This window comes from Pelmatolapia mariae, linkage group LG16_19 (genome assembly GCF_036321145.2).
Source record: "Pelmatolapia mariae isolate MD_Pm_ZW linkage group LG16_19, Pm_UMD_F_2, whole genome shotgun sequence".
NCBI classification, from domain to species: domain Eukaryota; kingdom Metazoa; phylum Chordata; class Actinopteri; order Cichliformes; family Cichlidae; genus Pelmatolapia; species Pelmatolapia mariae.
This window is the reverse complement of record NC_086241.1, coordinates 10990764-11007840: the sequence shown is the minus strand read 5'-3', so window position 1 is coordinate 11007840 and position 17077 is coordinate 10990764. Positions and strand designations below refer to the sequence as shown.

At 39.7% G+C, this 17077-nt stretch overlaps 1 protein-coding gene across 1 annotated transcript; it reads left to right on the top strand.

The window, feature by feature from the left end:
• Window positions 1-5253: 5253 nt before the first annotated feature.
• LOC134645209 (frizzled-7-A-like) lies at window positions 5254-9756 on the top strand. Its single transcript, XM_063498557.1, has one exon. It carries the CDS (start codon window positions 5745-5747, stop codon window positions 7452-7454), a length of 1710 nt encoding a protein of 569 aa, XP_063354627.1. The 5' UTR covers window positions 5254-5744; the 3' UTR covers window positions 7455-9756.
• The last annotated feature ends 7321 nt before the right edge of the window (window positions 9757-17077 follow it).

Below are 17077 nucleotides of genomic sequence, written 5' to 3'. Positions count from 1 at the left end.
ACTCATTTAAAATACAACTATCATCTTACTGGGTACAAATCTATATAAAGTTTATGTTTTTACACGTTTATATCTGTCTGCAGACTTGAATGGCATTTTAGACGTTCTATGGCCTGTATAGTCTAAGAGCTGTTATCATTAAACTAAAGCAAGTTATCTGTGTCCTTTAAGCCTGTCTTAAGTCAATCAAAATGATCAGATTCCTGAATAAAGTCAGTTATCCTTTTGGATTTTTCTCCCCCTGTGTTTAAAAAAAAGAGTTTGGATAGGGCAGCGTAGTAATATCCTATATTATTCCCTTATGCAATACTTGGTAGTATAAATAAATGTAAAGACCAGCAACATTACAAAACAACATTGTAATTATTACATTTAAACAATACAAATGTTGATACATTTGATAAGAATGTAACACCATAGCTACATTACAAAAAATACATTTTGAGCTAAATTAAAATAAATAAATAAATAAATAAAATAAGGACAAGAATGAGGAGTACATATTAGTATGTGGAGTGAATCTGCAAAATAATATGGATTGGGATTTGTAAAAATGTACAAATATAAATCAGTTTAAATGCATGGTCATGGAAATGGTCAACATTATTTTTTTGTTTTTTCCAGTGAATATGATGAGGAAGTTCAGGGCCTCTCCAAAGATCCTCAGGATCTTCTATGCAGGCGCTGTGGAGAGCATCCTCACACAGAACATGACATCGTGGTTTGGGAACAGCTGTGTGAAGGACCAAAAAGCTCTCCAGAGAGTGATCCGTACAGCAGAACGCTGCTGCAGGATTGCTCTCCCCCCGCTTCAGGACACCTACACCAGGAGATGCCGGACTAGAGCAGCGCAGATACTGAAGGACCCATCCCATCCTGGCAACAAACTGTTCCAACTTCTACAATCTGGTAGAAGGTTCCGCATCATCCGGGCAAGGACAGAGAGACTCAAGAGGAGCTTCTATCCCCCATATAACTGACTGAGACAGGACTCTCTTCCAGACACTCTAAACCCAGGCACAATGTACATTTCAAATTCCTTTAACTTTAAATATGTTTATATTGTCTATTCTGAAAAATAGTCAGATGTCTATTTACCTGCTTGCTGCTACTACTGCACGTTCACCCAATGTATATACTATATATATATATATATAATGTTATTCCTCTACCCCCCCCCCCCCCCTTTTGCACATGTTGAGGAGCGTGTCAGGATACATTTCACTGTGTGTTATACTTGTATAACTATGCATGTGACAAATAAAGAACCTTGAACCTTGAACCTTGAATATGATGGCCTTCGGTGGTTTGACTTATTGATTTATCATGTAGTTCTATAAATTTTATTTACTTTTTTTTTGACCACAGAGTAATGTTCATGGTACAACTTTTGTTTTGTTTTTTTTGTTTTTTTCACTAATATTGCATATGTGCACCTCTGGGAGTGTCCTGTTGAGTCTAGCACTTGGACATTGGGAGAAGATGCTTTGTGTCCTGTGGTTTGCTGTGTAGGAGGGCCCACATGGATTAAGTGTCCACTGATGGATCCCACAAGCCCTAGATCAGAGTGGGATCTCTTTAGAGCCTGGGTCAAAACCTTGTATTTTTTATGTTTTCCTTGAGTACACCTGGATAGTTTTTGTGGTGTGGCACATTGCCAGCTGGGAGGAGGATACTGTTGTCAGGGAGTTTTATGTGGGCGTGTTCCAGTTACGTTTAGGAAGGCGGTATCAAAATAACACCCACATGAATACCAATACCTGAGGTTTCCCAGAAGATCATTGCATTGTAATAAAACAATCAATGTTCTTCACTTCACTACTCAGAGGTTAACAATAACAAAACTAAAGTGATGACCTTTGGAATTTTATTACAACAAACTGTTTACTTTACTCAAATTTGTAATTATATAGCAAAGGAAAAATGTGAAAGAGACACTTTTATAAATAAATTGCATTTTAAGATGCTGCTGCCCATTAATGTCAAATTTAGTCACGATTATTTAATGTAAGAACCCGACTTTCTTTGTCAAAAAAGGTCATTGTTTAATGTGTCTTTGTTTATCAATTGTCTTTTAAACTGGTGTTTCTCGCCTGACTCTTTGAAACCAAAGTGATTCAGCTGAATTGGTTTTACTGTTTTTGTTGACTAAAGTCTGTCTTTCTATCATTTTGCGTCAAGCTGGACTAAACCTATCACATGTCAGGGAGTGAGGTTAGAGTTTCAGAGAGAGGTGAAAGTGCACTGATGTAAAGGAAAGACAAAACAAGAGCACTGCAGCGAAAAGGAATGCAGCAAATTAACTGTTTTATCTCCATGACCTTTTTTTTCATAATTGTAATTGAATTTAAAATTACAATTTTTTGCAACGGAAAAGCCTTTTATGTTACTTTTTCATGTGGGTTTTTAGGCAGTGTTTTAACTTGAATTATATACATATGCCAGTTTAAACTAGTTAAATTGTTTTTGTTATATTTCATTAGAGTCCAGATGCCCCGATGACCATTGTGTGATCGTGATGGATTGATTTATTGCTTCAGTCCATTTATTCGTTCACTCTAGTGTATAACATCACCGTGTCTGTAACACTAATCAGATGCTGTCTGACAAACTACACTCCTGAGAAATCAAAGTTTACTTTCAAAATCAATAGCTTTAATAGCTGGAGTCTTTGATTATTACACCATCCATCAGCTCTGCATTAGTGAAACTAGCCTTCCTGCTGGAAACACTGATTGGGCTGTCCTTTAATAACCCTATTAGCCTACATATCTCACACTTTAATGTAATTGCTTATTTTCTAACTTTATGTAAACAATGAGTGACCCTTGCCAAATCATATTAATGTCTTTTTTTTGAGTATCCTGGTAAATTTTGCAGTTTAGTTTTTCCCCCTCCTCCTCTTGTACTCATCAATAAAACCTGCTTTTTCAGTAATCAGTGTATTGCCTGGTAAGATAACATTAGGGTCAGTGTGTATTGATTAGATCAGAAACAAAGGCAGCACATTATCAACAAGGTTTTAAACTGATTTTTATCAACAAAACCATAACATTCCTCAATCTGTCTGCCTTTTACAACTTTTTAAAGATGTTACTGAATCCACTTTGGGGTAGGTTTGAGTAGGTTCTGCTGCTGAATTTTATTGCTTTTTTGTTGTTTTTGTTTGAGCTGTCTTTCATTTGTAACTTAATTAAATACACAGATGGGAAAGACATGCAGAAACATAAGGTGGTGACATGCAGGGACGTATCACCAGCCAGATTTAATCTGTAGACAGTGGTGAAAATAAAAATATGGAGACTTAAGAGTAAATCATTTTCTCACTTCCAGTTGTAAGGAATGTGTAATCCAGCCAAGTATATTCTGTCCCAGAGAGGTGGGCTACACCCTGATCACGGGCCTTTTAGGTAGACAGATAACGATTCAGGCAAAAATAAACTTGCCTTGGCATGCCAGTGGGCAGTTTGGATTGTTAAATGCAGAGTAACAGTTGTAGCACATGCATGCACAGGAGGCAACTGAAAATGCACAACATGTGAACAATAGAAAGGGTTATAAAAGAACTTTAAAGAAGTAGATAAAACTGAGAATTCAGCACAAACTAAAAAAACACGTAAGACTGAACCTGGTCTCATCCACCTGGTTCAGTTTTCTTCGTCTTTGTTATGACAATAGCTGTAGCGCTCTGGATGAACTGAGGATGACTGTTTGGGGAGATTACAACTGTCTAGCAAGCAATGAGCTGAACCTTTGGGAAAGAACTTGGTTGGTAAATGTGAAAAAGTAGCTCCTTCCCTTGATGACTAAAACACCTTTTCAGTCTTTTTTGTAGTATTATGGTCAACTGTATCACATGAAGCACAAGGACGCTTGAGAACTTGGTGCTGAATCTCTTTGTGTGGTCAGTCAGAAATCTATACTGAGTTTTCTATTGCAGATTACAGCACAGAGCTCAAACCTTTTCCTTTTGGTTCAGCTTCTCTTCCTACTCTGTCTCCTTTTCCTTCTCCCCCTGCCCTCTTCGACCTTCTCTCTTCTTCCTGTCCCTTCCCCCACTGCAAGCCTACCCCCACCCTCTTTTATCCCAGTCAGGGTAGAAAGACACCAAATGCAGCAAGGCCCCCAGGAACCGCCTGCACCTCCCACACTGCCTTTGAGCAGATCGATCATGCTGCCAATCCAAATTACTCTTCCTTTGGCAGTTGTTCCTCCATACAATGCTGAATATCAGCTCAAGAGCTGCATCTGAGTGCTTGCAATAAAACCCTTAAACAGCAACAGGTACTTTCTGTGGTTGAGTGGTTAAGACTCTGGGTTTTTTCGTGAAGTTTCTCTCTCTCTCTTTTTTTTTCATGGTTTGCTCACTGTGCTGCAGAGTGTTTACATGTCCTGCACACATTGACTGGCTGTGTGTAGCGACTGTGTGGGGCGATGGGGAGAACTCAGTTTTAAAGCTGCACACTCAAAGACATAACTTTCTGTAGTGAACAGAGAAAACTGCATTAGAAGGTGTGTTTGATAAAACACGAAAAAGAAAAATCAAGTCATCTAGTACACAATTAGAGCTGAACAGTTGTCATACACAAAAGTGGGCAACTGGACTTCATTTCTGTTTATTTTGTTTAGATTTTTGCTTATTGTATTATATCTAGATTTTTATCAATACAAATCATTTGTATTTATCTTCACTTTTGTGCTCCTGCCTTTTTACTGCATTGAGCTAATGCATTTATTTTACTGTGCTGATCTAAATTCTTTAAGCTTTTTTTATTGATGTGCTTAAAGTTATGGCTGCTGAAACAAAGTAATTTCACAACTTTTTGGGACAAATAAAAATACATATCTCATATTTTTTATTCTGCTTTACAGCCCAGTAAAGAAACAATACGTGTGTGTGTGTGTGTGTCTACAAAAAGAGAATATGAGGTATTTCTTATGTTTAGGATTAACCTACATACTTGTTTTGTTTTTCAGAACTAAACCCAAACTTGGACCATTCATTTCAAGTGTTAAAAATACACAATTATTGGCGAAATCGTATGATACCGAAAAAAAGATTAATTGGGTATTATTTGTTAAAATCTCTGGTGTAATGTAATTACTGTAACATATTTTCCTGTGGTGGGGGTGCAACGGCCAATCAGGAACGAGTGCTGTAGGAAAACAAACACGCTGATTGGCCGAGACACTGCGGCGGTTTCAAGGCGCCTCGCGCTCGGCCAGAGGGGAGGGGGTCCAGTGAATGGAATGGGCGCCTGGAAACCGGTGGAATCTGCACGGAGTGAGGAGCGCGAGCCTCCGGACTTCCAACCGCCCAGCATGTGAAGCGACTCGCTGCGCGAACTAAAGTCGACAAACAGTGGAAATACTAGGCATTTACGCCTTTATCCTACATCGTTTAGCGCTAAAGTAAGTAGTTGTAAAAGTTAAGTAAGCTGGACTAAGGTGAAATTGCATTGTTTGGAGAAAACGGGACTTTTGAACGGACCGGGAGTCAGAGTGGACTGCTTGGAGTCACTTACAAAGACCATTAAGAAGTCATGACATGACGAGTGTTTCTCTTGGATTTATCTTCATTACACACGGGAGAAAAGTCGATTACAATCATTTTAACTGAAATTACTTGGACTTCTAGTTAAGTATTGGGACATTTATTGAAAATTTCTTCCCATTTTCCACCATTTTTGAGTCGCCCTACTTGGATCAAAGTTTTTCCTTCCCTCCCCCCCTCCTCCTCAACTATGGCGGCGGCCAGGTTCACCACTGGCTCCGTGTTTCTGCGGATCATGTGGCTGCTGTGCGGGCTCTCCTTTTTCTCACCCGCTTCTGCCCAGCATTACAACAGTGAGAGTGGAATATCCATCCCGGAACACGGCTTCTGTCAGCCCATCTCCATCCCGCTCTGCACCGACATCGCATACAACCAGACCATCATGCCGAACCTCCTGGGCCACACGAACCAGGAGGACGCCGGACTTGAGGTGCACCAGTTCTACCCGCTCGTTAAGGTCCAATGCTCCGCGGATCTGAAGTTTTTCCTCTGCTCAATGTATGCTCCCGTGTGCACCGTGCTGGAGCAGGCCATCCCCCCGTGTCGGTCCCTGTGTGAGCGGGCACGGCAGGGATGTGAAGCCCTGATGAATAAATTCGGCTTCCAGTGGCCGGAGCGGCTGCGCTGCGAGGCTTTCCCCGTCCATGGAGCCGGGGAGATCTGCGTCGGCCAGAACACGTCAGAACCGGGCACCCCGGCCTCCTCTTCTTCTCCCTACGCACCGGACCCAATTACTCTCCCTCCCAAAATGGGAAGACCGAACCAGCACCCTTCACAGCCAAACCAGTACCACCAGTTCTCCTGCCCGCTGCAGCTGGAAGTGCCCTCCTACCTGGGCTACAGATTCATGGGGGTCAAAGACTGCGGAGCCCCCTGCGAACCTACCAAACCAACCGGGATCATGTACTTCCGAGAGGATGAGGTAAAGTTCGGCCGGCTTTGGGTCGGGATCTGGTCCATCCTATGCTGTGTGAGTACCTTGTTCACGGTGCTCACCTATCTAGTGGACATGAGACGGTTCCGATACCCCGAGCGGCCCATCATCTTTCTGTCTGGCTGTTATTTTATGGTGGCGGTAGCCTACGCCGCCGGGTTTTTCCTAGAAGACCAAGTAGTCTGCGTGGATAAATTCAAGCCGGACGGCTACAGGACAGTGGCTCAGGGGACCAAAAAGGAGGGCTGCACAATCCTTTTCATGGTGTTATACTTTTTCGGCATGGCCAGCTCCATCTGGTGGGTGATTTTGTCTCTGACTTGGTTCCTTTCTGCCGGGATGAAATGGGGCCACGAAGCGATTGAAGCCAACTCCCAGTACTTCCACCTAGCCGCGTGGGCTGTCCCGGCCATCAAAACCATCACCATCCTCGCCATGGGCCAGGTGGACGGGGACGTCCTTACGGGGGTGTGTTTCGTGGGGATCTTCAACGTGGACGCCCTCCGCGGTTTTGTCCTGGCCCCCCTTTTCGTCTACCTGTTCATCGGCACGTCCTTCCTCCTGGCCGGCTTCGTATCTCTATTCCGGATCCGCACCATCATGAAGCACGACGGCACCAAGACAGAGAAGTTGGAGAAGCTGATGGTGCGGATTGGCGTCTTCAGCGTCCTCTACACGGTACCGGCCACCATCGTGATCGCCTGTTACTTCTATGAGCAAGCCTTCAGGGAGCACTGGGAGCGCACCTGGCACATGCAGACCTGCAAGCGCTTCGCCGTGCCATGCCCGGTGCACAACTTCGCCCCCATGACCCCGGACTTCACCGTGTTCATGATCAAATACCTGATGACCATGATAGTCGGGATCACCTCCGGTTTCTGGGTCTGGTCCGGGAAAACGCTTCAGTCGTGGCGGCGGTTCTACAAACGGCTCAGTAACGGCAGCCACGGAGAGACGACGGTGTGAAGTTTGGAGCTCCCGTTACCTGAGAATGAGGTCGAATAGCTTTCATTTTACCACACTTATGGATGTATTTTTGATCAGTTTTTTTCTGTTATAAGGTTGTGGCGCAAATACAGGCCTTTGAACACAACCAAAACTTTAACAGGTGCCACAAAAGCTGGCTTAAATTTCATTATACTTCTCTCTTTTTTCTGCCCACAATCTTTGCTTTTGCATTTAAAATAAAAGTTGGATTTTAGCCTAAATGATCATAATGATTACTGGACTGTAATGCCAGACTTGTTATGAAACTCCCCGCATATTATCCATTATATCCTTGTATTACTATTTGAATGTACTTCCTCTCAGCTCTTTTAAGAATTTGTCACAAAAAAGACTGCAAACTGCAAGAAAAGGTCAAAGTTCAGATCCCTCCAACAGCCACACCCCCTCTGACTGTGAATTCAATACTTGGGGCGTTTTAAGTTACTCTGCTTTTAGCTAAAGACTGAAAAGCTTTAATACACATGTTAGATTTTGCAGAGTACAATCTGTTTGTTTTTGTTTTATACACCAGCTCTGCCATTATGTGCCAAGTGGCTCCCCACAAATCAAAACTTTTGCTTCCTTTTTTTTTCTTAAATATTTTTTCCTGTATTGAATGTTCACTCCGAAGGTGAATGAAGTTTTTATGTATTTGTTTGCACATCTATCCTAAGTGTTAAAAAATATGATTTACACCACAGATTGACCTGGATCTAACACTTAGAGACCACACACACATACACCTCCACTCTCTGTAATTAAGACACACCAACTCATTGTTTGTCTCTGTGTGTGGTCTCCTATCTAAAAGACTTTTTTCTTTTCTTTTTTTTGTTTGTTTGATCCTTTAAGACATCCAAAGCACCATTTCAACCCATCCAGATTTAATTCGAATGGCTGCTATGGGTTTTTGTTTCATCCTGGATTAAGATGACTGTACACACTCATGCCGGTTTTCTTGTAATTTCACTTGAAGTGTTTAAAGGTTTCTCTTTTTCCCAAGTAGACTGAACATGTTGGAACTTTTGTTAAATTGTTATGATTTTAGTGTCTATGCTGCCTCACGAAACTCCTCAAAACACAGAGAAACTTGAGGTTTTTATCTGGAAGGTAGCAGAGAGTCAAAAGGTCAAAGCCAGGTGGGAGTTCAGCAGTGTTGAATCTAAGGGCAGTAAAACAAGTTAATATATATATATTTTTTAATAACTTGCAGTCTTTTCATACAATAGTAGGGAAACTTAATGCTGTTACTGTTGAAATAAAACATTTTCAGGACAGAGCATTTTGTAGTGTTGAAATGTAAACCCTTTTAGTAAGTGGTGCCAGTAGAACTCAGATCACACCGCACAGGTTTAATAAAAAAGAAAACGTTATTTCTTTGTGACATTAACATCAATTACCAGGTTTTACATCACATAAATGCTGATGCAGCTAAAACGAGAGACAGACACTGCAGTTCTCTGAATTGTATTTGCAAGATAGTGAAAGGATTACAGCTGCTGGCGCCTCTGTAATTGGTGACAATAGCAATAAAGTTATCAGTGATTTGTTCTGCTTCGCAGGCCGCCATTCCTCACAGAGCATTGGTCAAATAAGAAAATGACCTCTCAGACTTGAGTAATGAAATCAGTTGGAGTCATTGTGGGGAAGCAGAAAAACATGTTTTCACCCTGAGTCAGCCGTTGGGCAGCAGACGAGTGCCTGAAGCTTTTGTTTCTTTCCATGCAGTACATTTTCTCTGCATAGGTCACACACACACATGCATACACATAAGTAATGAACGGGAATGCTCCAGCAATGAGGGATGATTCGTATTACAGAGCTGGTATTGGTACTGTGTCCTGAATCCTTGTGTTGTTATAATAATAATACTAAAACTGCATACTTTGTACCAGTCTTCATATTATATGTTAAAGCAGTGTGTATATAGGAAATGCCAATGTTCCCATGTGAATTTACCACATACCTCAAAGCCTGGGTACAATTTGTTTGTAGGACTGAGTTAGGAAACGTTTCACTTCACTCATCACCTAACAATGCAGAGCAGGTCTGTGTTACCAGGCTGACTGCACTGTTTGTGTTTTCAGAAGGAATACGAGTGTTTTTATCACAACATATGCAAGGTACCAAGTAAACACAGACTGATTTTTTTTTTAAAAGCATAATGTATTTATGGGGGGTACTCATATTTTTGTCTTCTTTTTTTTTTAAACTTGTTTTTTAAAATGAGATAAGCCTTATGTATGTGTACAGTTTGAATAAAAAGCGATAAAGTTTGTAATCTGTTGACCTCTGTGATTTGTTCTTGCCACTCGTATTTTTAATGAATCTGTCTTATTGGCAATGCTTCAAGCATTAAATCCAGAGATACGGCAGGTGATCCAAACTTACACCTCAGCTCGAGTCATTGCTGACTTATCATTCTAATGCCAGTATGTCACAAAAATCACAGGCCAAATCTGTATTACCATGCGACCTTGTTTTTCCTGCATAAAAACAAACATAACTAACAAAAATCAGTTTTCCCCTAGAACTTTTATGAAATTAATGATGGCTTTCAACCTGAAATAAATAGGTAATAAAAGTTATAAATGGAGAGACACTGTCTGGTATTACGATTTTCTATAGCTGCCCCTGTGGCAGGAGAGCCGAATCAGTTTGTTAAAGAAGGCCCAAAAATAAAAGGAAAATGCACAGATGTCTGTAAAGTGTGGTAAAAAAAAGACTCAATCTTTAATTATTTGTGGAACAGTCATGCTTCTGTGTGTATTCAACCATCAAAATCCTGCTTACTTGTCCTAAACTACAAACTGTGTCTATAGAGTTAACCTTCAAGTGACTGAGTCGTGTTTTCATGACATCTGCTTTATGTGCCTCTGCTTTGGAGATAAAATTAGTTATTTCTTATTCTGATGTGATGAATCCAAATTGGACCCTTAAAGAAGTTGATTAGCAACTTCTTCCAATATATTTTATTTTTTTCTTTTTACATGTTACAGCTATGTAAACATATTAGATACATTTTAATCACACATTGTGAGCTTAAATTTTGTAATTTATTTAATGGTTTTTAATGATAGTTCACCTTTTGTCATCATGTAACAATTTTAGAATCAGAAAAATAGTCTATAAAGAGGTCTTTCATTTAGAGACAGATATCAGTATAGGTGGGACGTGGAGTTTTATCAGTTATTTATCAGAATTTTACCACATTTGCAAAAGTCTTAAGCCATTGCTCATTTCTTCATTTTTCTTCCAAGAAGCCAGACTTTTTTTTTTTTTTTTGTCATTTTTTAAAGTGCATTTGGGTGGTTTTAGTTCTCCAGGTTTTGTGAAGTTTTTCTTTGGACATTGTCTGTGTTTTCACTCATTTTTCAGAGCAATGTGCTTTTAGTTTGTTTAGCCATTTAAAACTATGAATCACTCAAAAAAGACGCCTAATGATGTGTTTACCCATAACAAGAAAACTTGCCAGAGAATCGACATTTAATTGTATCGTCAGACACTTTGTTACTAGGATCCTGTCATAAAAGCACATCATTTGTTTCCACCTCTTTAGTTGAATATACAAATATAATGCCAAAGCTGATTCAGCTACTATTTTCTAAAGGCTTATTAAATGGTCTCTGTGAAAGGCTGGTTGTCAAGAAGCTACTCTTTAGGAACAGAAGCAAGGACAAAAGACTGAAATGTGGTACATTACACAAGAGCTGGACTGAAAATAAGCAGCAATGGTAGTTATGGAGTGATGATTTGAACCCAAAATTTCAAATTTGGGTTTATCACTCTGTATGTGCAGAGGAGTTCAGTAAAGAGGGATGACAGTGAGTGTCTGCGGCCATCTTATTAAAGACGGTGGAGGCTCTGTCACAGTTTGGGGCTGCATTTCAGCTTCATGCCAAAACTGATGGAACAAGAACATTTAAAGAGCGCAACTCCCCAGAAGGCAAGGACTATAGTAAAACTTTGATGTTTCATGATGTTTTTATTATAACATGCTGACTTCAGCCTGTTTTTATTACAATATGATGACATAAGCTTGTTATGGCATCACTGTGATATCATAGGGCATCGCATTGAAAAAAATAAAAATTGTGTGGTACAGCTATCTCAGTGCCCTTTTGTTTAATATACTACTCAATATGGTTTCTTTAAATCTTTTTACTAAGAACTTTGAGTGTCCTTCAAGAAGCCTGGCGAACTATTATTAAAGACTACTTAAAGAATTTACATGTAAGAATTCCTAAAAGAGTTCTGGCCACAACCAAACCTGTTTAAATATTTAACACTGTAGGGCACCAGGATCTTTGCATTGCACATTTCTTGCTGCTAAAAGAATCAAAATGTATTTTATTCATTTCTGGTTTAAATTAAAAACTTGTGGTATTAGAACTGACCTAATAGCATATCATGAAAAATAGAGCCAACTAACAATTTTGTCATTTTCACTTTCAGTGACTCAAACCTAGTGAAGTTTGTTTACATCAGAAGAATTCCTATCATGAATTTTTCATAGTTATTTAATTCTTCTACAATTTTTCATAGTTTTTTTTCTTACAGGACTTGGCCACTGTTGTTGGAATAATGAAACCCCTTTGTTATAGCATTTGCAGTCACTGCATTGTAGTGCTTAACTCTGAACCATGGCTACCCCAAACTGGAGAAGCAGGATTTACTGCTGCATAGGCCTCGAGGCAGACACTTCCCCAAAATGGTGATGTAAAATATATTCAATATCTCACATCTACAAACAGAAAGTTTATTTAGTGTAAAGTAAAAGTACAGCACTTCAATCTGTGACTTCAAAGCGATTCATAAGTCAAAGGTCTTTAAGTGAACAAACAAATGACATTTTATTCTGTCTTGTTGTTATTATAATGAGAAAAGAACATATATAATCCGCAAGGTGTCTGTTAAAATCTCCAGAAATATTTTGATGTACTGAATGAAATGTTTGTTTAATAATTTTGGTGTTTATAAGTCAGCGGCCTTTGTTTCTGAAGCTTGGGAAAGATCTCAGGTTGGATTATTTGTTCAGTATTTGTAAGTTATGGTGCTACTCTGGCTCTGGTATTATGTTGCTGTAAGCCTTTTCAGGCTGGACGTATTGTGTATGCATGACACAATAATATACTTAAATCAGTCAATGTTCATAACATGTTATGACAACATATTTTACCAAATAAGGGCATGTAGTAGCTCTTACAGTCTTTGACCCTGGAAATCAGTCAAAGTCGGGCTTGAGTTTGGGTTGTTTTGTCAAACTGTGAGTCGCGTGTATTGTTAAACAAATGTCAGCAGCACAAGTAGATGGTTCTCACACTTTACGTGGATATTTTTAAGTCATTTTTGATCAGCTCAGCCAAGGTATGCCTTCACTAACTTAAATACTAAAGCGCCATAATAAAGTTAGCTGTATGGGCATTAGTTTATGTAGATTAGGAAACATATACATGAGGAATCTGGTGAACTAGTGGGCAACAAAAGTTACAAAGATTAATGATAATTTGCACTTAAAAAATATCCTAAATACAGCACTGAGGTAGAGTTAGCTGCTTTAATCATACAAGAGAAAGTTATTCTAATTGAGTGTGTTTACACTCAATTTTTGTTGAACTTGATGCATGGCTTGTTTGTATGTGCATGGCAACAGTCCAGACTCTCAAACAGAGCAACATAACTTTCCGACCAAATATAAATATTCTTACATCCTGAATTTCTAAACAATCTGTATTAATTTGTGTTTATTCTTAATGCAAACAAACAGAAGGACACAATGGTTCGTTCTCAGGCAAGATGGGGAGAAATATCTGCTGACATCAGTAAGGTTGTAATGGGAATCACGTCTCCCAGCCATCTCGAAACCCTCTCAGGGACAGAAAGCATTATATTAGTCAGTGGTTCTCAAATGAGAAGGCTAGTTGTTGGGTCTTAGGGTTTGTGGAAAGCATATATTATTATTACAAAATACATAAAGCTGCATCAGGTCATTCATTCACTGCATCAGTAGTCTCAGCCCAGGAGTGTTATCTACTGGGAAAAGCTGGCTGATGCTAACATAATGATATGCAGACTAAATAAACACTGGGAATGCAAGTATCAACATCGAGAGAAACATGCCCTTCATATGAAAAAATGCATCTGAACTGGATGCAGCAGAACTGTTTGCTGGTCTGTGTGAAAGTGTCTGAAGAGGTAATGAATCAAGATACAGTGCTTAACAAATTTATCAGACCACCTGTCATAAAAGCAAAAAAAGACAAATATTTTTAGAAATCTGTTAAAAACTTGTTTATACCTAAAACTTATATTGTTATACATTAGACAAATAGCAAACAAAATTCATGCTTGATACTCAGATTTGAGCCGGCACACTGGACTTCACACTGGAGTCAGAAATGAATTAAACATAAAATTCAGCCACTAAAAATTACTTTTTGGAACTATTTTTACTCTTTATATTGCTGCAGAAACACAAAACTTCCCTGTGATGAAATGGCAAATGGTGATTTTGTTGTTTGTATCCCAGCTACCACAGAATAAAAAAAAAAACAACAACAACAAAAAACAACCAAACAAACAAGAAAAAAAAACAAAAACAGAAAGAAAGAAGACTTTCTTTGGGAGATGTGAATTATGCTGTGTTGTTGAGGAGGTAGTTTGTTCCAGCTGGTTCCTTTTGCCATTATTTTTAAATAAATCATAAAATTCCTGAAAGAGGCCTTTAGTGCATGGGTCTTACTTTCAGAACATTATCAAACATAAACAGTTAATATGTGATGCCATTAAGCAGGACTTTAAAGATCCAGACTTGTATAATATATATTAAAAATTCCACAAGAACAAACACTGTCCTAAGCGATGCAGAGATTTACTCCCTATTTCAGCAATCCTTAAACTGCCCAGCAGCCAGCTCAGCTTTTATTACATTCACTTATCATGTAGACACTTAGGGCTGACAGAGAAAATACTTTTCTTGCATGGGCATAACTTTACAAACACTAACAAAGATGTACAGGCAACACTGTGATGCCATTAAGCAGAAAATGAATGGTCCACTCTTGTATATTAAAAATGCCACAGTACTGCAAATGTTGTGAGTACGGTGTGATTTACCTCCTGAGGAGCTGTTCTCAAACTATCCAGCAGGCAGCTTAGAGGAACTACCTCTATCCCAGTACTCAGGTTTCCAATGCCAGGTGTAGTACTGACCTCTGGTGGCCACAGCTGCTGAATGCATGTATGAGTAGTCAGTAGAGTGTTAAATGACAATAGCGCCAGTGGAATTATACATGCAGTTTGTTAATATGTTTTATTTTAAAGGTACAGTCAGTAATTTTGAATTTATTTCATAGAAAAAGGATACTGTAATCATAAATACAGATACAGTCATGTGTAAGTACACCTACCAGCAAACAAATGCATTCTCCAAACTTATAATTCTTAAAAATACATAGGAATGAGTTTGTGGTTTGTGGAAGCGGTCATGCCCCCCCCCCCCATAAACAATGAAAGGTGGTGGATTGGCCAATTGGTCATGATCGACACTGGGCTAGACTTATTACAATACATCCGAGGTGAGAAGGAACGCGATTTGTCCCGTACTTCAGTTAGAATGAAAAAAAAAAAGACACAAAGCTGGAGTTATTCTGCGTCTTTACGCTGTCAGCTGTCTCTTCTTCTCTCATTCTCCCCTCTCCCTCTCCTGTTGCTACTTCAATCATGAAACTGATCAATGATCAGCTGATCGGCTTTTCTGTCGCAAGTCCCGTCTCTCGTCTTTGTTTGTCGCCCACTTTGCGCCAGAAAGAGGAAACCAGGGGATGTCGCGTAAACAACAGCAACACGTTTAAGCTTGATAAGATGTGGTTAGAATTGATTTAATATTACTTTTTAGTATCAGCTGATGTTTGCTGGACCCACAGCTTTAAAAGCTGCTGGTCATGATATCCATGAAAACAGGACATGTCCTTATTGAATCATCAGAGCTGAACAAGTGATGGAGAAACAGGTTTACCTTTCAGGTGACATGAATGAGTAGAAGGGAAGTTATGAACTGTTTCTGAGAGATAAATAACACCAGGATCCTTTTCTAAGTAGCGGACAGCTGGTAACTGTGCAGGCTAGCAAAGTTTTGCCACGGGGGCGGGGGGAGGGCGGTAGGGCATTAACAGGGAAGGGGGGGGGGGGGGGGGGGCACAAAGAAATACTTTACTTTCTTATTCTCATTTAAAATGTCTAACTTTTAATAAATAATTATACGAATCTTTAAACCAAAGGGGTCATCTGATGTAAAATCTATAGAAATCATACATATATACCAACAAGACGGTGTACATCACTGTCACAACAGTGTTTGTTTTTATTCAAAGGCTTTATGGCTTTTCCTATAATACCTGGTGGGCTGGTCTCCAGTCAAAATGCCTGGGCTAATTTTTTGTCCCAGTCCAGCCCTGCCAGTGACATATGTAGCATGCCAAAGGTGGAGGCGAAGTTGTATGCATTATTTAAGTTGGTGCCTGCACCTTCAGACTCAAGAAATGAAAGATCATATCTATGTTTTATCATCAGCAAAGTGGTCATCGTCAACAGAGAAATGAAAGAGACTGGCATTTGGCATCTTAATAACACACTGACTTCTTCGTTCTCACATCAAGCTTCACCTCCTGAAATAAATCAGGGCTCTGACACATGAAAACATGCAAAAACATGTTGATTTATCGTCAGCTGATCACACATGCGACCCTCCTGTCTCTGGACAGCTGACAAGAGCTGGCTAAACAGCAACAGCTGGTCATAAACTAACATTGTCACAGCTAATCTTGGCTTGAGTGTCCCCAAAAAAAATCATTTTTCCTCTGATAAACAGTTCAGTTACATTCATGGGCCTGCCTTTGGCCCACGCACCTGCAAGCAATCACTCACCCGTGGATTGTTATCCTGGTACTCCACATATGTGGACATCACATTTTGGGTTATTTAGACCAAAATACTCAATTTTGCTCTACAAGGGCCTGATATCCACTTACGAGGACATTATACTGTTACTGTTCTATCAAAATTTTAAACAAATATCCTCATATGTGGCTCTTATTTTTCTTAAAAACAAAAATAAGGTAAAAAAAATAATCTGGTGATTCTTTGTTTTCAAGTTCATCGGGCCCCAATATGCCGAAATATCAAAGAGAAATTATTATGCCTTAACCTCCTAAGAGTTCGGGTCTTAGGAGGTTAAGGCAGTGGCTCAGAGCTTCTCGTCGCAGGATTGTTGTACAACTCACATTAGTGTAGCCCCAGCTCTAACCTTCTCTCGTGTTTTCCTTTGATTTCCAGGTTCTGATCTCATCGTCTGTTTATTGTGTATAGATTTCTTGGACCTATCCTTGTTTCTCTCCCCTGGATTCCTGAGCATGAGTGTTTGGCAGAGTGGCGTGGTGTGTCAGAAGTGGAGCGTGGTGTGTGGATCAACGGTCAAGTGTGATGTCCCTCTACCCCCCTTTCTGTGGATCCCTGGAACCAATGTTCCCTCTAATTTTTTATGTGTCTGAGCGAACACACAAACTCCCTGAGTGATCCCTTGCACCACTGTGAGCGACATCAGA

Excerpts from the sequence above, each read along its gene's own strand:
- LOC134645209 (XM_063498557.1), top strand. The coding sequence starts at position 5,745 with ATGGCGGCGGCCAGGTTCACCACTGGCTCCGTGTTTCTGCGGATCATG.